The 22,151-nt window shown below is 40.4% G+C and overlaps 3 protein-coding genes across 9 annotated transcripts in view; 1 reads left to right on the top strand and 2 right to left on the bottom strand.

Annotated features, from left to right (window-relative positions):
* Positions 1-249: 249 nt before the first annotated feature.
* dhx33 (DEAH (Asp-Glu-Ala-His) box polypeptide 33) lies at positions 250-6,870 on the bottom strand. Its single transcript, XM_008332802.2, has 12 exons — positions 6,467-6,870; positions 5,639-5,799; positions 5,309-5,536; positions 4,972-5,142; positions 4,694-4,879; positions 4,466-4,577; positions 4,227-4,386; positions 4,030-4,118; positions 2,822-2,949; positions 2,244-2,447; positions 1,835-1,921; positions 250-1,676 (listed from the first exon to the last, which is right to left on the bottom strand). Exons 1-12 carry the CDS (start codon positions 6,675-6,677, stop codon positions 1,368-1,370), a joined length of 2,046 nt encoding a protein of 681 aa, XP_008331024.1. The 5' UTR covers positions 6,678-6,870; the 3' UTR covers positions 250-1,367.
* Positions 6,871-7,818: 948 nt separating this feature from the next.
* On the top strand, positions 7,819-19,427 carry p2rx1 (purinergic receptor P2X, ligand-gated ion channel, 1). 5 transcript variants are annotated; one of them, XM_008332842.3, is made up of 13 exons: positions 7,820-8,399; positions 10,877-11,021; positions 12,211-12,282; positions 12,582-12,639; positions 13,531-13,618; positions 13,697-13,777; positions 14,640-14,781; positions 14,882-15,027; positions 16,625-16,715; positions 16,798-16,863; positions 16,961-17,056; positions 17,749-17,793; positions 17,886-19,427. In XM_008332842.3, exons 1-13 carry the CDS (start codon positions 8,263-8,265, stop codon positions 17,889-17,891), a joined length of 1,173 nt encoding a protein of 390 aa, XP_008331064.2. In that variant the 5' UTR covers positions 7,820-8,262; the 3' UTR covers positions 17,892-19,427. The 5 variants fall into 5 exon arrangements, with proteins under 5 accessions (XP_024921291.1, XP_024921292.1, XP_008331064.2 ...); XM_017041875.2 differs by having other exon boundaries at positions 7,821-8,399; positions 12,582-12,651; XM_017041877.2 differs by having other exon boundaries at positions 7,823-8,399; positions 12,582-12,651; positions 17,889-19,427.
* Positions 19,428-21,966: 2,539 nt separating this feature from the next.
* Positions 21,967-22,151, bottom strand: part of camkk1a (calcium/calmodulin-dependent protein kinase kinase 1, alpha a) — a 15,981-nt gene continuing 15,796 nt past the window's right edge. For 2 of the 3 annotated variants that reach the window (XM_017041874.2, XM_025065519.1), the window contains one exon: positions 21,967-22,061. The gene's annotated coding sequence lies outside the window, so the exon portion shown is untranslated. The remainder of the gene's footprint in view (positions 22,062-22,151) is intronic. The other variant, XM_025065520.1, reaches the window with a different exon arrangement.

Below are 22,151 nucleotides of genomic sequence, written 5' to 3' on the forward strand. Positions count from 1 at the left end.
ATAAAAGACGTTTGGTTAGATAATATGTGCAACTATCCACGCCTAAATATTGTTAAATAGGTTTAGAGTGCACACAGTAATAACAAGTCAGGATTTTATGTCAGTTTTAAGTACTTTTGAGCAGAGTCTGAGGAAAATCCCAGTGTACTTTACTCCTACTTCCCTGGGCCCGGGACAACAGACCTGTTTGTCTCCCCCTATCGGTGGGTATGCTCTTTAACCATAACAGTAAAATGCTCTGACAGAGTGAATTAATTTCTTTTTATTATTAATATTATTGCAACTTATGACTATAATAAATTGTGTTAAAATTATACCCAAAGTAAAGTTTATGACAGGACATGCAGAACAATTCACTTTGCTTTGAGAAACAAAAATCTACCCCGTTTCATGTGCAACACATTTATACCAAATCTGGCATATCAGTCCTTTAATTACAGACACATTTAGAAGTTTAAAAAGTTACAAATAATCTGTTCTTTAATTTGCAGGTACCAATATACACTGTACAGTCCTGAGACCAGTTTAAAAAAAGGCAGGAGTAGCATTTGTTTCATTTTCTTTCCAAAGATTGTGACTGATATTCTACAAATATGTAGACCTGAGGGATCAGATCAACTACAATCTTCATGCATTGCATCCGGTTGTTGTCAGCATATACATCTGCAGTGACGACTGAGCAGGACGTCAGTGATGGCTCTGTGCAACAGGATCATCTCAGATAATAAAACATGCCTTTTGCTTTTAGCGTGCGTGTACAGTGTTTGTGGTAATACAGGTGGGAAAATGGACATGCACAAGCACCGTATATGTCAACTTTGGTGTTCTCTTCCTCACTGAAACTGATACAATTATTTATCACATGCTTAAACCCCACTCTCTTAGAAATATATATATAAAACCTAAGAACCTTTTTTGTATAAATCCTCTAAAAGTTACTCTCTTACAGCAAGTAAGAGAAGTGAATCTACCTCAGTGGGAAAAAAAAGACAATTTTTGTAACATTTTGTAAAATTAATTTCAATTGAGGAACATTAACAGACACATGCTGAACTCATCTGTGCCTTTAAATATATGCAGAGGTCAGAACTAAATGCAGAAAATGATTTTGTGTACATTAAACTGGACTGACCAATGAAGCTGAATGGCAATACAAATACTGTGAGGCTGAGAAAAACTTGATTTTTTGTTATTACAATCTGAAAGAGGTCTAAAATGTTGTGAAGCCTTGGTATGCAGATTTTGGCTGCAACTTCACATGTCAGACGTGTGTGAACTCAGAGGTAGTGAAATCCAAGAAACAGAAAATGTCATCTTCTTAATTGCAGTACAAACATTATCCTAATTTAGCAATAAAAATGTGTTGGTTAGCTCTTTGTGGGGCGGAGCTTGCGGCCAAAGTACTCTGGTGCTGCGTCCAGTAGCCAGTCGGCGTCCACCAAACAGAGGTCTCTCATGTAGCATCGGGACGTGTGCAGCAGCTCATTGAAGACAACGTATGCTGGCTTTGACTGGAAAAGTACAGAGGAAGGATGGATGGCCACTGGCTGTCGAGTGTCCAGAGCCAAGTAGCTGCCGTCTGGTTGTAGCTCAGCAGCGTTGACGAACATACCGTGCGCGAGGCAGCGGCGAATGTTCTCTGTCTCTGCCCCACACGACTCCAACTTTAAATTGAGCTGGAATGACAAAACATCTGTTTTTACTTTCTAGACAATTTAAAGATCTGGCAAATGTTTTAAATGAAGTACAACATCGCTTTTGTTTTTTTAGCTTTTCACAGAACATTCACATCGTCATTCTAGAGACAGTGGTGAGGTGATTTATAGACATGTACCTTCAAGCAGATTTCTCTAAGTTGTGCCTGGACTTCTTTCACCAGACCCATATTCCTGTTGTTAACAAAATTCTCCCGACACCATTCCTGTAAGAGACATACAAAGGATTAGTTCAACAAGATCCCACTTTAGATTAGGTCTATAACCACATTCCTCAATAATCTGGTTATGATGTTGAGGAAAACAAACATGTTAACTCGGTTTGATAATTCAAAAATACCTTAATCAGAAATTGATTAAAAGACTAAGAAATATTATCATGAATAATGTAACTATTATTTCAATATTATCTTATTTGTTTTGGACATTTAAATCTACCTTGTTGGGATAATGGATGTGATGCTGTGATCATTATAACCTAAATGAATGTCACACACTGTATATTGACTTGTTCAGATGCTTTGTTACCTTATTTCCGCTGACTTTCTTGAACGCTCTGTAAATGTTGAGGAGGGTCATGTGGTCTCCTTCGCTGGAGATGAACTTCTTGCGTGCTGCCAACACCTCCTCTCGCCGGGCTGGGGGGTTGTAGAGAACAGTATCCACTGACAGCAGCGAAACGATGCTCAATACCTCCTCAGAACAGGAGAACTCTGGAGACAAAAGGATCGTCTGCAAGACAAAGCAAAGGAGGTAAAATAAGAGGTGAAGTCCTTTTAAAGTTGGCTAGAGATGTGGCTAAACAGACTTAGCTTAGCTATAACGCTATAAAGCTTGGTATTGGTATTTGAGCACAGCAGTCCACGACACTTTTTATCACAGCTGTCTTTTTGCCACAATGCTTTAATACAAGAGGGCTTCTCAAACAACTAACTTATTTATTTTGAATTTTTTGTCATTGTGACACAGCACCAGCACATCACCATGGCTTTAACATTCTTTTTTTTCTCAGTACGCTACACTATCAAATATAAAATCTTTCTACACAGTGGACAACAACTTATGCAAATATCATAAAACATTTATCTGACAACATTATGTTTCACCTTTGCATATCGTGGCTCTAGGGGAAAGTTTGCCATCTTTTTTCCCAAGGCGGTGAGAGACACCTGCTCCTCCCTCCTCTCCACAGCTCCCAGTAGCTCTAAATGATCCACAGCAGAACGAACGGCCTCTGCAAAAAAATAAATAAAAAAATTAAAAATCAGGTCATGATAATGACTCCATTCTGTCATAATGTAAAAAAAAAAAAATCATCCCAAAAAAAAACATTCAAAAGTGGAGAGCCTTCTGCACAGCCTCTCAGAGCCTCCAGCTAGCTTTGGTCCCTGACGACCACATTATAAACATGTCATTTTAGTTTAACACATCATCAACCGACGCTGACTTGTGGTTACGTGATTATCTCCCATAAATATATTAAGATTCATATTTTTTTTCTCCCTCACTGCCTTTTTCCATTGATAAACCTACAAACACTGGGATAAATCTACTCTGTGGTTTTCTTTTTTAGAACATGAAAAGAAGATCTGGAGGAAAGAGGACGAGGACAAGGATCAGATTACTAATTCTGACTAGATGTACAGGATGCATTTTAACAAAAAGCATCCATTATCAGGTTTCTGTTTTAACACTTGTCATTAGATGATGTCCACTTCTGAACAGCTTGTGAGAATGAAGGGTTTGGTTGACTGCACTGATGAATTACTTAGTGCCGACCACAAACTGGCCGTAGAGCCTTTTTATTGCCGGCTCCGAGGAAGGACTTCCCCTTTTGGACTTTTTTACCTTTTTTACACCTGAAGACTTACTTTCCTAAAAACATAAATACCTGTGAAAATTCTTACTCAGCCTCCGTGAGCAATACAATACAACACAATGTCATGCCATGAGATGCAATACGATCAATATGAAACTATGCTAATAATTTTGTTGTCAGTTGTTATCATTTTGAGTATTTTCTCTAGTGGTGTCTCATTTAACAGGGGTTAGAATACAGTACTTAAGGTAATCCAAATAAAGTATTAACATTAGGGTTAACAGTCATTTGGTTTACTCAGAGTAAAACAGGAAATGAATGTCTCATTTTCTCCTAATGTAAAATTGATGCTCTGTCCTGCTGTGGTCAGCGCTGTATATGGGTCAGTGTCATTATAGAGCGACACAAACATCATCCCTTCTCATTCAGGTGGTAATGGGGCTAATGATCAATTATAGGAGGAGCACAGTGATTCATGATCTCTAACCATCTTACCTGGAGAAGGCTTGGACATGAAATCAAAATTCATCACATCTGGAATCCCCAGCGCCATTAGCTGCAGCATCACACCAGCCAAGTTACACCTGCAGCACACACAGCGCAGGGGAACAGGCTCTTAAATCACAGTGACCTGAATGTATCAACAACGAGAAGCGTCTCAGCACACTCAGTCTACTCAGGTTTACACCAACCTCTGAATCTCCGGCACAGTCATGGGAATGAAGTTGTCGAATTCTTGCTCAGTGTAGAGGCGGTAGCAGGAGCCGGAGTCCTCTCTGCCTGCTCGGCCCGCTCGCTGCCAGGCCTGTGCTTTAGAAACACGCTGCACTGCTAGCACCTCCAGACCACTGTCTTCAGAGTCACACAGCACGTGTGCATTAAGATGAGCACAAATAAACCCAGAGTGAATAGAGTCAGGTCTTAGTCTTACCAGGACTGAAGCGTTTGGCCTTCACCATCCCTGTGTCTAAGACATATTTGATCCCAGAGATTGTCACTGATGTCTCAGCAATGTTGGTGGACAGGATGACTTTCCTACAACCCTGGACAATGTTAAGAGGAAAAAACACTAAGCATGGCTACAGCAGAAAAAGGGAATTCATCAAATGAAGAAATACTTTCTTTATACGTTTATATTTTTGTGCACACAGTCAGTTACCTTCTGTGCAGGCTGGAAGACCCTGAGCTGCTGTGCTGGGGGCAGTGAGGCGTACAGAGGTATGACTACCATGGGGCCACAGCCATCGGGCAGATGCTTGGCAATGTCCCGACATGTCCTCGCCAGAGCTTCGATTTCCTCCTGACCCGTCATGAAGACTAAGATATCATGGGATGGAGGGGCTTCCTGTATGGACACGACAAGAGCGTTTTCTTTGCTTCTTAATAGGTTATTAACCTATTATTAACAAATCTGGTTTGGTTTTAGTTGAACAATACCTGATGGATCTGGAACACAGAGACCAGTGCAGCCTGCAGGTAGTCTGACTGTGGCTGTTTGGTGTAGTAGATCTGAATTGGATGTTGTCTCCCCTCCAAGTACAGCACAGGTGACTTGTTGAAGTACTCGGAGAACAAGTCTACATCCATGGTGGCCGACATTACTATGACCTGTGTAAAGAAATGGGATACAAAGAGAAATTAGGTGCAGCATTTTTCTTCTAATATATATATATATATATATATATATATATATATATATATATATGTTTAAATATCTAAATCATTAAATATCTAAATCACATCGAGGCTGATGGAAATGTAATCATCTTCTGACCTTCAGTGGAATCTTGTTCAGTTCTTTACGCCTGCGTTGGGCGGTTTTGACCACGCCAAACAGTACGTCAGTGTGTACAGTACGCTCATGAGCTTCATCCAGTATCACTACAGTGTAGCGCAACAGTAAGGGGTCTCCGATGGCCTCACGCAGAAGCATCCCGTCTGTCATGAACTTCAGCTTAGTCTCAGAGGAAGTGGCATCCTCAAAACGCACAGTGTATCCCACCTGAAAAAATATAATAAAATCATCGAACGTTAGTTCACCACTAACGCACTTGGCATGTGCTTTTGATATCAGAAAGTACAAAGCATTGTCTCCTGTACTCACAAGTTTGCCCAGCTGAGTCCTCTTTTCCTCCGCCACTCTTCCTGCCAGTGATATGGCCGCCACACGACGGGGCTGAGTGATGGCGATGACACCCTGTCGGCCAATGCCGGCCTCATAGAGGTACTGTGGGATCTGAGTGGTTTTCCCAGAACCAGTCTCACCTAACGTGGAGTAAAAAAAATGAAAGAATCCAAAATCAAAACATAATTCTGGTCATGAAGCAATCATCCAAAAAGTAAATTCCCAACTACACACATTGTGATCAGCTGGATCTTCAATCTGCAAAAAAACTACAATATCCAGAACATCCTGCTTCAAAGCACAGATATAACATGCATCAACATTTTTGGACTTTTTTAAATTATAAGATTCAGTAACATTCCATTATCATCCAGATCAATAATAAAATGATGCTACTGTAGTCTAGTATTAATTAATTAGTAGTAACGTAAAATGACTTTTTTAAACAGGTCATCGTGATTTGACATTTTGACAAAATACATATATTTCATGTCTCAGTTAGACTGGCCAGATGACGTAAAGGTTATTTGACCACAACGTATAACCTTCCAAAGAGATGCTGTGAAATTTAACACACTATACCTGTAAGTAATAACATCGATTAGTGGACCTCTGTATAATAAAGGGCAGATGTCACAATATAACTGTGTTCAGGCGTTCAAACGCACAATTCTCTCTGCATAAAGTTCTATCAAAACCTGGACAAAAAGGATCAACTACCAAGAGGAGTGAGCAAGGAGTTGAAGCGAGTCTACAGTCGGTGTGGAAACCATGCCGTGAGTACATTACCTATCCGTATAACATTACCTATCAGAATAGCATTATGAAGCTGTCTCAGTTGGTTCAACAGCTGTGGTTTGGCTTGATAAATTGGAAGCTGTTTCCTTTGTACTTCTATCGGAGTGGCGGCATTCCCCTTCCTAGGAAGCAGCATTCCAGGCTTATTCTTGTCGAGACGAAAAAAAACGGACCCCGGCTTAAATTTTTTAGCCGGAGGAGGGTCGGGGTCGTAGGGCATGGTCTAGAAGAGGTGATCCTGGTGGTGAAATCCTCACAGCGTTTACTTAAGAATTATTTTCTAGCAAAAAGAGAATATAAAAGTTTCCATCGTGCTCACTGACACTCTCACGAGCTCCACTGCGGATGTTTTGCTCTAGCAGCAAAAACGTCACGACGTGCACCACGTGGTTAGAACTCGGCGCACACATGTGATGTCATCGCAATGGGAAAATTTCCCCCGAGTAGTGACTGTCAGGATTCACAATTCCTGTTAATTTCCGTAAAAAAACCTCAAATGTTAAATTATTGTCGTTTTTAAGATAAGATAAGACTTTATTTATCCCATACCGGGGAAATTCACTTGTTACAGCAGCAGGATAGACATATAGTACTAAAAGTAACGTAACAGCAGGGTAGACATAGTATTTACAAGGTGTTTTATTGGACTTAAAACCTCTACCTCTTAATTCTAGAGAACTTACATGCTCTACATCTGTTATGACGTTCTGCTTGACATATGTTGTTAAGCTGTACAGAAAATAAACAAAATGACATGACAGATAAAAGAAAGATCCATTTGGCATCTTTGTTTGTTCTAGATGTTTATAATACTTTCTATAATAAATCAATTTTACTTTTAAATAAATGTCAAATGACTAGGTACAATTAAATTAATCAAACTATCTGTATTTTTTTTATTGTGCATCTTGAAACTTATCTTTGGTAAAATGCATGTCCAGAAACCTTTAATTTTGCTCAATTTTACTCAAGTTTGTCCCAGAAGGGTGAAATTAATGAACTGCGGAATCTCGTGAATAACGTTATTTAAGTTTAGTTTCTAATAGAATTGTTTGGACCTGAATTTCCAACAAAACTTCAGGAATGCAATTAATCTTTAAATTCTTACGATCTGTGTCTGCACACAGAGTGATGATTTAACATAAAAATTGTTGTTAAACTGTGACATTAAGGAAAAATGATTTTTAAAAAAAAACAAATACAAATGTAATGTAACAAATACATGGACCGTTTGTTGCCAGCCAATAGGTTTCTATCGTCTCCCAGCACAAACAGGAAGCGCGTGGTGGTGGACATGATAAGGTCTGACTACCCAGGAGGAGGAGGAGGAAGAGAAGGAGAAGGAGGTCCATTAAGGTCCAGCACTCCTGCGGCAGCTGTCAAGTTATTCGTACAAAACTAACTTTCTCCAAACATTACTCAACCACTTCTGAGTAATGGTTACACCAGGAAGTGGTTTAATATTTCAAAAGAAATAGAAATATCAGGAAGATGGCCCAAGATTGAGAAATTTGTGAGAAGAGAGAGCGTGAGAGAGAATGAGAGAGAGTGAGAGAGGGAGGGAGGAGGAGGAAGTCAATTACCCCAGGATTTGTTCTTCATGAAGCACTTTGAACGTCACTTATAAGGGAGAACAGAAGAGCTGTGGTGCTACTGAGGAAGACGACAGAGACAGAGAGACAGAGACAGAGAGACAGTGAAGGCGGAGTAAAGACAGAGGATTCTGGCTGTTCAACATTCACCAAATGCTCATGAGGTGAACTAGAGAGAGACCCTGGTCTCTGCAGCTCAGCTGATGAGAGAAGATGAAGAGCCAAATAACCAGTGCCATCTCTGACTTCTTCCTTGAGTATGAGACCCCACGCCAGGTGTTGGTTAAGAACAGGAGGGTGGGAGTGGTGTGCCGTCTCATCCAGCTGGGGGTCCTGGTGTACATTATTGGGTAAGGCTCACATGGCTTTCCTTTTTTCTTTTTCTTTTTTTTTTTTTTTTGATGCAGAGTAAGGATGTTTTTTACCTGGATTTTTCAGCAGATTTTAGGTTGTGATGTAGGAATGGCATCTGTGTTTTGTTTTGTTTTTTTATCTGATTTGGATAATACAAAATAAATATTACTGCTTCCATCTGCTTGTATGCACTGTATAATTAAGTTAATGATTTGACATGGTCTGATGAGGGAGTGTGTAAAGTGACTAACCTGGGATGACAAAGGCATGTTACTAAGAACTCCGGACAGATTACGGTTTATACTTGTCCTTTTTCAAGTTGAGGCAAAAAGCAGCGTGTTTGTTATCTTACGCATTCTCAGCCACGCTCTGCCTCCACACACGTGCTTCGACATGCCAGAGTCCTTCACCAGAGAAGGACCAGCGGGCTGCGTTACCTCTTTAGGATCTGGTATGAGAGGACCACTGGTTCTCATAAGGACCTGTGAGACCTGGTCTTTATGAGGCAGAGCCCCTTTTTACTCTAGCCTTGGTTGAGGTCAGTGGTACGATAGCCAATCTGTGGTATCCTTCACAATCCAAGCCCCTGCACTTATTGCCTTGCACTTAACGTATTGACATCCGAGCAGCCACAGCGTTGGTAACCTCTCTGTCCATTTACATGTCGTACATAGAATAGAATAGTCTTTATTGTTTATTGTCAGATGTAAACGACTTTACAAAGAAAAATCCCTCTCTGTTTTCATCATTTCATTCCTTAACTTGTGAGTGTTATCTCTGCGCTGAGAGGAAACGTTTTTATTTTTATTTTTCAACGTTCTCTTTACCATAGATGCACATCCAGCTGAAGATGAAGTATTTATTTAATCAAATTCGCTGTCATTTTGAAACTGTCTTGAAACTGATGGTTTTTTTGGTAGAAGGAATGAAACTCAAAGTCTTTGAGACAGCCTCCCCCCTCTTTATCGCTTGTCCACTGGATGTGTGTTTGTGTGTGTGTATCTGCACATCTGATCAGCAGAACCTCAGGTGCTGCGTGAGCCGAACACGCTCAGGCACATGCCAGCAGAGATATAAGTCATCTGCTGCCTGACCCAGCAGGAAAAGACCAATCAAACAACTGTTTGTTTTGCCTTTTGTTTATTTTTGTTTCCCCCTTCTATCTCTCTGTATTTCCTGTTCTGTGTTTTAAAAACAGCGATGACTTATTTAAGATGTTTCACTGCCTTGCAGCTGTTGTAGAGCCTTTATCTTTAGGAATAGTTCTTTAATTGCAAAATAATATTTGGCTTTTGTTGGTTGTCACACCAACAAAAGAACAGTGATTTACTAAGGCAACTCAGAAAGACTCATTAGTCAAAGCACAATTCTATTAATTATTGTATAATTATATTTATTTCTTCATCTTCTTTATCAACTTTTAAAAAGATAGCATAGATCAGTTGATTTCCTCTGCTTTAATTTTTTGTTTTTACAAAATGATTACTGCTGCAATCGGCGTGCCACATTGTGGGGGAAAAAAAGGAAAGCCTTGAGAGAATGAATTGACGAACTCCCCCTCATGAATCTCCTTCTGTTGAAGCAGATAAAGATCGTACAAACGCGGCTGTTTCTTCAAAGATCCCTCCATTATTTCAAGCTCTCGTCTGTTCGTGCGTTCTCATTTTCATGCCCATACAGTACAGTGTGTGTGTGCTTCAATAGCTCACACTGAAACTGTCATTAAAATGACTGGTGTCGACAGACTCGTCGCGGCTTCTGTTTCTCTGCTCAACCATGTTTCTGTTTAACTGTTGTGTTAATGTGCTTTCACAATACATCATCAAAAAATAGCTCTGCATGTTTGTGCTTACAGTAACTGTCTAGTGTACACCCTCCTTTGGAGACACTGCATATCCTAACCCCAGTGATCGTCAACTGTCGGTCTGTAGGCCAAATCTGGCCCGCCGAACTGTTTAATCTGGCCCACATCTGGATTCCAAAATCAGACAGAAAACACCGTGTGGTCCCCATGATTAAAGGAACTAAAGAAAAAAAAACAAATAAAAACAAAATGAGACTTAAATAACCGTCAGTAATCCCCACCATTTATCACTAGTATAGCTAGCTATAGCAAACCCTAACCCTCGTCATAACTATGACAAATATATGGCCGGTCCTAATCGTTACCTTCACTCTAATCCGACCCTAATTCTGAACCTAACACCAAACTACGTCTCCACCCCAAGACACGGTCCAAAGAGTCCCACAGAAATATTGTTTTACCAAAATATGGTCCACACAAATACTACCACCAACACACACACACACACAGCAGTTACATAACCACTCATTAATTACGACAATAGAAAGTTCCATTGTACAGAAAGGAGGACAATGTAACGCAAAACTGTCTGCCGTCTGCTCAGTCCTTCTACAGAGAGATTCAATCAAACTAATTAACACAGTCCAACTAACTGTATGTCTCTTCCAGGTGGGTGTTCATCTATGAGAAAGGCTACCAGTCCACAGACACAGCAGTCAGCTCCATCTTCACCAAAATGAAAGGTGTGGGCTACACTAATGTGAACGGGACAGAGAGAGTCTGGGACGTGGCAGACTACGTCTTCCCACCACAGGTAGGCGTCGTCTCAGTGAGGTTTGAGGGAGGAGGTCATGGTCAAATACAGTACATATATTACTTCATCCTATGTGGTCTTCAGAAATAAAGGGCAACGTGATTTGATGTTGACTTCATCAAATCTGATCAAATGTTTAAGGAAATGCCACTCCTGGTCTGAGTGGACAGTGAAGAGTCTCCTGAAGGAGCAGAGTTTCCTTCTTGATCCTTGTTTTTTCTGAGCACTGTCCCAGACGGCAGCAGTGATGAAGCCTTGAAGTCCAAACAGCTCAGCCGATACAGTGTCTCTGTCAATACCGTGCAGGTCATGCCTCTGTTATGAACTGAGCAAACCCTTCCTGTAGAAACATTGTGGTCAAACGTATTTTTTCATTTGTTTGCCTTAAATATTTAGTTATCTCTAACAGGCAGTAGGAAACGCCAAACAAAGGTTGTCGTGTTTGCTGCGAGGCGTGGCAGCCTTTTATTTAGACTGAAATTACATCAGGGTTTACAATAAACCCAATTTACCAGGGGAGAGTTGACTTTGGCGTCACGCCCCACACTTTGATGAGGTAGAAACCAGCCACCTTTCATCTTTACTATGAAATGAAATGGATGGAAATGGTCTGGGCATTATGGGGAGTCCAAAAAACAATTAAGTTAACTAAAAAACAAAAATCTGACCGCCTGAAGAGACTACAGTCAAAATGTACCAACAGTAACTTTGTATCGATACCTGTTTCTCGCTCTGCTTCTACTGTATGTGCATTTATTGTTTTTAACATCTTGTCATCTTGGTCCTAAACCTGTTATTTCAGTGTTAAAATAAACACACCGGCCTCCAGTGTGTGGGTGTCACCTGAACCACACCTGAACCACAGGTGATCAAATATGAAGTGTGAGGGCAGAGACTACGCGACCAATGACAAAAATCAACAGTAATGTGTTTCTTAAAATGAATTAATTAAAACTTTAAGATAAACACTAACACTTTACGGTACAGACCATCTCTTTAGGTACGCAAATATCAATCAATTTTATGAACTGACAAAAACAATCAAAAAAATCCTTTTAATTTTGTATTTGTAGAACAAAGACCTCATACACTGTCGACTGTCTCTGATACAATCAACACCCAACAACGTTACTTTTAATGTCTGATTCCAACCCAACCTTTTCTTTCTCTTCCTATTTGCCAACGTCAGGGAGACTCGTCATTTGTGGTGATGACTAACTATATCATAACTGAAGGTCAGAGTATGGGAAAGTGTCCAGAGGTACGTCAAAATTACTTCCATTTTCACTTCTCTTCTTCTGGCAGATTTTCTATTCCCCGTGTTTTCGTCTGCTCCCGTAAACATGTCCATAAATAGACAAAAAAAAAAGACGAAAACTGCATCTCATTCCCAGATTGTTTGTGTAATTGGGTAATTGTGGCACGATCGCTATGAGGTCGTTTATTGATGAAAAAACTCCAGGGAGACCTTGATGTTTGTATGTTAGAGAGCGTTTACTGAAGACTGAAACACCAGTTTGAATCCATGTGTGACTGACCGCCGTCTCCTGTCCACAACAGCTGAAGGGTTCGCACAACTGCAGCTCAGATGCCGACTGTGAAGGAGGAGGATACAAACGTACGGGACACGGTAAATCCTTATGGTCAGAGAGTGTGTGACCTCAGCCCACCCTCACAGAGAAATGACCTCAGGTCTACACTCACAACAGCCCAGTCCTTGGCTTCCCGCCGTTTGGCTTTGCTTTGCCAGAAACTAAAGCTTTTTCGTAAACATTTTCCAGAGCCAGTGCGAGGACTGGGATATATCTGGGAGGCAGAGGAGAATCTTAGTTGCTGTGTTTAACTTTGTGTTGCTCGTCTTTGTCGCTGCTCATGTAAATATTACTATTTAGAACTAAGAGGGGAAAAAAAAGATTCAAACCAACACGGCGATTCTAAGCAACCGAACTTCTGTGTCGCTTATCGACATCATCCTCGCCTTCAGCAGCCAGACACCAGTCCACTTCTCTGTACTTTGACGATTCATGATAAGAAAGCCATTCATATAAAACCTTTTAATAAGCTCAAACATGAACATTAAAGGGTAGTTCCGTGCATTCATTGCCTGTCCATCTGTTCCAGGAATAAATCCTGCCTGTTTTATGTCTCCTCTGTCCAACATCATGTTTATCCTACAAGTCAAAAACACTTGACCTTGACACCTGACGGATGCCGGTGACAGGTCTGAAACTGGAGCTGATAGCACACAAGACAGGAAGTGGATACAAACCAATCAGATGGAGGAGAAATGAAATATAAGATGAGGACAAGATGACAGTCAGAGCCAGCCTCGTCCCCGTTTTATATCACACTCGCTGCTTGTGACGGCAATTAGAGATAAGGCGACGAGGGGAAACAGGATGTACTGTATTTATATAGAAGTTCTTCTAATGTTCAAGTCTATGTCACATTCTCTGCTTTGCTTTTTCTTCACTCTATTGGATTAATTATTGCTTATTTTTGTTTGAAGGGGAAATGACAGGAGTCTGTGTGAATTCCACCAAGACCTGTGAGGTGTTGACTTGGTGTCCGGTGGAGGACGATCACCACATACCCAAGTACGTGGAAACACTACACTGATACTCGGTGATATTTTAAATCATGCTGTGGTTGAACTCCTTCTCTCCTCCTGACAGACCTGCTCTGTTGACGTCGGCAGAAAACTACACCCTGTTCATCAAAAACTTCATCACTTTCCCTTTGTTTGAAGTTACAAGGTGATTAAAAAAAATTGTTTTGTGACAATTTATCATGTTATGTTCAGCTAGATATTTGAGCTGATGCCAAAGGCAACAGGTGTTAAAATGAACTGAAAATTGAAAGCAAAACAATTGTCATAGATTTATTCTAATGCGCCGTAGTTACAGTAAAGCACGTGTTGAAGTGTATCGCAATAGTTGATGACATTAGTTCCTCAAAAACATTATTTACAATTCCCATTCCCTCCCACTGTTGGCAGTAATACAGAAAAAACGTGAAACTTTTACAGAAACTGCTGTTTTGCAAGAAGAATCAGACTGCAAACCTCCAAACTGATCTGACAGATAACCGCTTTCACTGACAACAGGTCTTTTTAATCTTTACCAGTAATATTTGATGTCCTGTTCCAGGCACTCTCAACTGACCTCTGAACAGTTTCTAATCTTCTGGTCCATCTTAGAGAAGTTGAATTCAACTCACTCACAGATCTTCGTACAGACGCTGACTGTGTCAAACATCAACAATCTCTCATGAATCTGTCCAAATCAACAATTTTGTTGCAGTTGTTCTAAAACTGAGTCAGTAATTGTTCGCACCATGGGGACAGATACCACTAAGGTTTCTACCGATAAGTCTTTCCCCCCCCCCCCCCCCCACTGTCCTTACATAAGGCGACAGTAATGTTCCCTCTGTGGATAACTAATGGTGCGTTCAAGTTGTGCATGAATGTCGGGATTTTCCACTGTTAAACAGACAAACCCAGAGGTATACATGGAAACATGTTAATATATACATTAATAATATTATTAAAGTGCTTCGAGTGGACGTCCGTTCCACATGACCTGTATGACCTGAATGTCCAAACCGTTGTTCTTCCAGGAGTAACCTGGTGGAGGGTATTGACTCAGCATACATCAGCAAATGTCTTTATCATCCAGACGACGCTCCTCTCTGTCCAATATTCAAACTGGGAGACATTGTCAAACTCTCGGGCTTTAACTTCGACCTCATTGCCCAGATGGTAAGTACGTCCAGTGATACATGTATGAGAATCAGAGCAGATTTCACAGCAGCATGTATACATGTGGTTCTTCGTGGAGTTCACCGTCCTTCTGCTGCAGGGAGGCGGCATCGGCATCGTCGTGGACTGGACGTGTAACTTTGATTTGAATGTGAAACACTGTAAACCGACGTACAAGTTCCACGGTCTGTATGGAAACCCTGACGAGAAAGACAATGCCAAAGCCTCAGTGGGATACAACTTCAGGTGAGGAAGGACGGTACGGCAGGAAACAGAAGAACAGATCAGTCACACAGTTTGAAAAAATCTTCACTCCCTCTGAACTTGTACTTAGTGTCACTCATTAGGGTTAGTTGGATGAATTGTTTTAAAGTGTCTTTTTGAACTGGTGCCATTTGTCTTAGTCTCTGATCTTACTGTTTTGGTGTCTATCCAGTTGTTTCAGATGTAACAAGGTCATTCTTTAAATACTGTCTTTTTGAAAGAGTTCAGCCTCAGCACCTCAGCCAGGAGCTGCCTGATAAAAGAGAGAGCGTCCTTATGTAACGTTGTCCCTGTCACAGTAATGTCTTCTGAAAGCTTCTGCCTGAGCGGAGAAGCAGAGTGTTGACTTTATCCTGGAGCGTTTGTCCTTGAAACATCAGTGAAGTGCTGTGTTTCTGGGTCTGTGGTGACTCTGACGGCCACCAAATATTACTTATTCAATAACATTAACACTGACTGAGCAGTCTGGTGCTGACGAAGCTATGACCAGAAAAACTGTTTTGAACCGACTGCAAAGACTTTTTCCTCAATATAATGAATAATAAAAAAAAAAAACATAGAGCAAAATTGTAATTAGAGAATTAAAATGGGCTGCATACCACCTAATTACACGTCAAGTCTGCCGGACCAGTATAATCATAACATAATTAACTACAAATAACAAGTAAAAGTTTTCCCCTTTGTTTTCATGCAAAAAAGTAAAATAATATTAGATATTTGTTATTAATGTAATTATTATTATTTATATTAAATTAATTCTAATTTTACAAAAAATATCCAAATTAAAATTCATCAAACGGGCCAGATTGAACACTTTAGTGGGCCGGTTTTGACCCACGGGCCATATGTTTGGCACCCCTGGTGTAGACTCTACTAAAGGCTTTTATTTTAAGACACTAATACGGTACTCTAAGCTGAGCTCTGATGGGCCACTTAAAATGATGAAGTGGGCTACATTTGACCCAGGGGCCTTGGGTTTGACACGTGTGGGTTTTTTTTTTACTACGTACAAATTCAAATCCCTTTAATGAGTCAATCCAAAAGGACTACCTGTTATTCTTCCCGTACATCAAGCACTCACTAAAACACAGGTAACCTTATTACAGAGCTGCAGCTGTGTAGTGTTTTTCTCTGCTGACAGTCGTACGGTGTAAACCAAGTGCGACTCCGTCAATCTAAATGTTTATTTAATGTCACCGTTCACAGTGGTCTCAAATATTTGAACTGGACTGAGGTGAACCCTCTGATCTGCCCCCTGTAGGTCTGTTAGGTGTAGACTGACTGCAGACGGACCCGCTATGGAGTATGTTTATAATGTTTACTTCCTGTCAGTAAAACCGCTACGTCTGTTCGCCAAGATTTGTCCTAAGTTGACGATTGTTAGGATTCATAGCATGTTTACATTCGCAGCAGATCCAGACGTCACTGACTCACTGTATTATATATGAAATACATTAGTTTGATTGTTGATATTCCCTAACAAGAACACATTTAAAATAACAAAAACATTTTTTCTACTTTTGTATAAAAGTATCTTTCAGTAGTGACGTTTGTTTTTTAAATTCTATTTAATTTTTAGGTATGCAAAATATTACGTGGAGGACAAGATTAAGAAGAGAACCCTTCTGAAAGTGTTTGGGATCAGAATAGACATCATCGTCCAATCACTGGTAAGTCAAAGATTTCTGTTTTCAAATCACATGACTTGATAAAACTTTGATTTGTTTTTTTTTTTCTGGCTCACTTTTACAGGCAAGAAAATTTGATATAATCCCAACCCTGACAGCCATAGGATCTGGAGTGGGTATCTTTGGAGTGGTACGTTATTCATCATGTATTTGACTCGATCATTGTTGTCTTCTTTGGTCTTTGAACCACTAAAACTGTGAAGACCTTTTCTCTTTTTCCTTTTCAGGCCACGGTGGTTTGTGACTTGATGTTGCTCTACCTGCTCCCGAAAAGAGAGTTTTACAAGGACATGAAATTCAAGTACGCAGAGACATACGTTCAGGTAAGGTCAAATGAGTTGACGTAAAAAAATTGAACACAAGGTGGCAACAAAGGTGCCTTCAACAATAAGCCTCAACAACTCCACCCAAGTCACACTACCATTTATATATAGATATATATGTATACATATATAAAATGTGTACATACATAGGTCAGACTTTTTTTCATCCTTTGACTGGGTTTGTGACTTATATGTAAAAATATATTTCACGTTTGTTATTTTCACATTGACAGCCCTTAGAGGGCACTCTAGGCCTATGTACTAGTATCTGCTACTTCTGTACCACTGAAAATCTACATGGTCGTTAGTTTCTCACTGACAGCCACTAGAGGGCGCTCTAGCTGGCAGGTGCGACTTATACTCCAAAGCGACTTTTATATGTTTTTTTTCTTCTTCATTATGCATTTTTGGCTGGTGCGACTCATACTCTGGAGCGACTTATAGTCCGGAAAATACGGTACTTGTAAATGTAAAGTGGGGACATAAAACAAATTGAAGTCCCTTATTCATCTCACAGGGAAATTCACAACCCCACAGGCTGTCACTGGAGGCGCCATTAAATATGTGGTTCTTCTGGGGCTCAAACTCAGAACAACAATTCTAACTAAATGCAAAATGTTGACAAGAAAAATTCCTCTTGGCACACAGTGACCAGATATATATATATATATATATTTTTTTTTTTTTCACAGGATCCTGAGACAGAGCCGGGCAGCATGGAGACAGAGCTGTCAAAGGTGAGACATTCGACCTGTGAATATTTTTTGACCTGATGAAATCAACAAACTGACTTTAACTGGTGGGATTATTTATCTGCTTTTGTTTGGAGAAGTGACCAGAGGACGAAGGTTGAGGAAGATAGACCTGCTTTTTTCAAGATGTCTCGAACCCAGCGTGATCTCTCTCTCTCACACACACACACACACACATACACACACACTGGTAAACAGGCTGTAAATGAACTGTGAATTTTGTGAATCTTTGGACTCCAGCAACCACCGTGCTTATCCTGACGGACAAGGACTTTTGCCATTGTTGGCATAGCACAGCTGTAAGTGTACTTAATTGTGGGTGTAACTAGGTTTTCTTTTGTTGACCCACCGGGTGTAACCTACACCTACTAACTATCTCCAAATATACACTGGTATTATGTCATAAAATTAATTCCAGGACAGTTTCGACACCATTCACCAACATGTCAATCATTACCTCCATCTCTCTCTCACCATGTGTGTTCATGCCAGCTCTACATCAAACCATCCATTGTGTGGACCTAATGATTCCTATACCTACAAGCGTTGTACAGTGATGTTCTATTTTCTTCTTGGGTCTCACAGTGTTGACAGACACGGCCTCAATAATAAATGATTACATTTTGTCCTTTATTGTTATTATTGTATTGTTTATTATGTGTATGTGTACAAAAGCATGCAAAAAATAGTTTATTTATAAGTATTGGTACATATTTACATACATCAACACCTGCATTCCATACAGAGGTGCCATGCGTTGGTTTTTATAGCGAGACGGCGAGAACATTCCGGTAAACGCACGAGAAGTCCAGAAACACGAGGACAACAGGCGACTTGAACACAGCAGAGAAGACGGTTACGTTAAACACTCCGGAGAGACGCTGAACACACAGTATAAACTTTACACACACTCTCTGGTCCACGCACCTCCATGTCCTCATGATAGAATACAAATAACTGAACCAACATGACATCATTCCCAACATTCACTGCTGCTGCAGCAACTCTAACCGGCCGTGTTGAAGTGTAACCAACCCAGCTGCAACACAACGAAGCGCATGGGTCATTAAAAACGAATGAGTCATCATATATGTAAGTAGGGGTTCCCAACCCCCGGTCCAGGGACCGGTGCTGGTCCTTAGGTTATCTGGTAACGGGCCACAGTTAAAAATTCAGTTTTACTAATTTACTTCATTCAAAAAGAATCCAGACATGTCCCTTCACTTTTTCATTAAGGGATAATCTGACAATCTTTGAAAACAAAAGGTCATTCAGACTCTGATACTAACAGAATAAAGTCATTGTAAAGATGTTTTATTTTGAAAATGTAATGATCCTTCAACGATGGTGCAGTATTACCGGTCCGCAGTAATGCCTGATACTGGCTGACCGTGCCTTGGTTAAAAAAAACGCCAACAGCTTCAGGCACTGAGAAAACAAACAGCGACTTCCTCCAATTCAAGCAATTCAAGTTCAACCGGATGTGTACTTCACTAAAAAACTGACAGAAATATCCAAAGTCATAACTAATGCAAAATGAAAAGCTGTCAACGTGAATACTGAATGCAGTGATTGATGGCTGTGGTCTGAAGCTGAACTCAGTTCATCAGTGAAACCCAGAGGCCACGTCCTGAGCTTCTACATCATCAACGTACGGATCGAAGGCATTCACCACACAACATTTTTGTTTGTTTTTTTAGCACAAAAACATTTGTGTTTCCCCCCGAATAACAATAATAAGCAGCAGCAGCAGCAGCAGCAGCAGAGTGACATGCAGGTTGATAGAATATACATCAAAAAAGCACAGGAGAGAGTGAGATCATACAGTTTACAGTTGAACCACAACTTTTTTTGTTTGATTGTAAACTGTACAACGTTTCATGGCAGGGACAGTTTTTTTTTAAAAAAGTGCAAATATTTTAAATATGAGCAGTATTTTACAGTTGAACATCGACGACAAAAACAGATGTGTGAGTGGCACAAAGGCTCTCATTGCATTAAAGTAGGTAAAAAAATGCACGTGGTTAAGACGACAACAATATTGCACTTTTTGACAAAACAACAATGACAGAAAATACCATTAAATAATTTTTGGTTCGATCAGCTCTTCACTTGATAAAAACATCCTAGTGATTTCCTTTATTCACCCACCGCCCTCCGACCTTGACAGCAGAGAAAACTGTCACAACACATGAAGACACACAGACACACACTCCTGACATGACTCTCACCAACGACTGACAATCACAATGTAACATTTTTAGTGAATGACTTTTGCTTTTTTCTGATTCCTCTGCACTTTTTAATGGTGAGGAAGTCGCTCACAAAGACAACTGAACTCGTCCAATGACACTGGAGCAGAGCCAGCACAACACCGTCTCCGTGGGTCAACATGTGGGACGAGCAGAAAAGAGAAAAATATCGAGTTACATAAACATTTATCTGAGAAAGAGCTGCTGCGGAGGCAGGTGTCCTCAGTGGGAGCACAGCGGGTTTGAGTAAAGACAAAATAAATCCACACAACCAGCTACAGTTAGATACAAGTCATCATGGAAATTCTGACATGTCTGAAATCCATCTCCTTCAATTGTTATTGTCATTTAGACCAAATATTACGAAGGTTAAAAACTACACTCTGATTTGCAGTGGACGTCAATGTCACTCAAACAGAATTTATTATATATTTTATAGACCGTGTTTTTAGAGGGCCGTTTGTCCGAACACAAATGAAGGAGGCAAAACATATTTAAGACACTCTGTGGATGTTTTTCTCTGCCACGAACAAAACCGCAAATCACCCGTGCAGCCGTGTGAGAAGACAACAGGAAAACGGATAGAAAACTGATAAGTAAACTTGTCAGCAGGCTGCTTCCTGCTTCCTGTTCACTAAAGTCCAGCAAAAAACTTGACTAATATACTTATACTTCAAAAATGGCTCAACAATGTATTTAATATACTGTATGTTAAAATTAAGGTTAAAAAGTAGCAAAATTTATGAGTAAAGAAGGTCATAAAAAGTTAGGAAAATAAGAGCGCACGTTGGTGTAGTTAAAAAGTTCTATATCTGTTCTTTGTGTTTAACAGTCAAACAGATACTTTGACAAATATTGCTGACCTATAATATCCATACTGCCATGGATTTGTCAGTAAGAGAGAGTTGGTGAATTAAGGCCCACAGAACACAGTCGTGAGCTTCAGTAGTTAGAAGGAGCTGCTATTATTACTCAAAGTAAATCACACCTTTATGACCCAGTGTAAACTGCTTAATTATCATTTGTAGCATCTAAACAAACATGTTTTAAAAGGGACTAAAGATGATCTGAACTGAATATTGAGCTATAAAAGTGGAATTTAAAAACGGCTAACGTTCCAGCGTCTACATGTACCCACTATAACCTGCTCTTTTCCCACATGAATCCCTTGGTTAACTATTCACTAACTGTACATTAAGTCATGGAAGTCTTTAACTGCTAGTCAAGGCGATCCACGGGACTTTTCCTCAAGTGCTCTCTTTTTCACAGTGACTTTACATCCAAAATTGTTTCACAGACAGAAAGAGGTATCACTGCGTCAAATACACACACACCTGTTGTAGAGTGGGTGTGTTGGTGCGTGTAAAGTGACTCACAAAAATCACATGGAGAAAAGAGCAAACACAGCAGATGCTGTCATTGCTTTCTTTGTGATCATCAGCAACGGACCGTTCAGGTCCACGCCCCTCCTGTTTGACCAGGTCTCTGAAGGCAGCACAGGAAACACAACAACAACCTCTGGGCCCACAATTGATGGCTGTGAGCTTAGGTTCATTAACGATATCTATGTATGTACAGTATTAAAGTGACTGATCTGGGATCAGAAATCAAAAGCCCTATGGTTCACTTTGGAGTCAAACACTCCTATACACTATATACAAGCCCACACTTCATTTCTTTATCCGATTAGAGATTAGATTACGACTAACTTGGTTTTTACCATGCCTATTCACACCACGGTCAAAGAACTGTGGAGAATTTAGGTTTTTTTCTTTCATAACATAACTCTAAGTTCTCGTGGTCCAAACGTACATCCAGCTTAATGTTTACAATCTGTGGCGCACGTTAAAGGGACAGATGGAAATGAAAGCCTCTGGGTGGGGGGGGGGGGGGGCCGGTAAAGGGGCAAAAACGGGGGGGGACAAAGCTCATGAGGAGGACTCGTCCTCACGCAGGTCCTCCAGTTCTCCTTCTCTGGGTCCATCTCCAGTACTGCTCTTTCTAAGAGGAGACAAAACAATGGAAACGGCACTGTCCCATTATCTCATGATAACAAAAGGTAAAAGGGAGGTGGATGTGGAGGTCAGGGGG

The sequence above is a fragment of the Cynoglossus semilaevis genome, chromosome 19 (genome assembly GCF_000523025.1).
Source record: "Cynoglossus semilaevis isolate Cse_v1.0 chromosome 19, Cse_v1.0, whole genome shotgun sequence".
NCBI lineage: Eukaryota > Metazoa > Chordata > Actinopteri > Pleuronectiformes > Cynoglossidae > Cynoglossus > Cynoglossus semilaevis.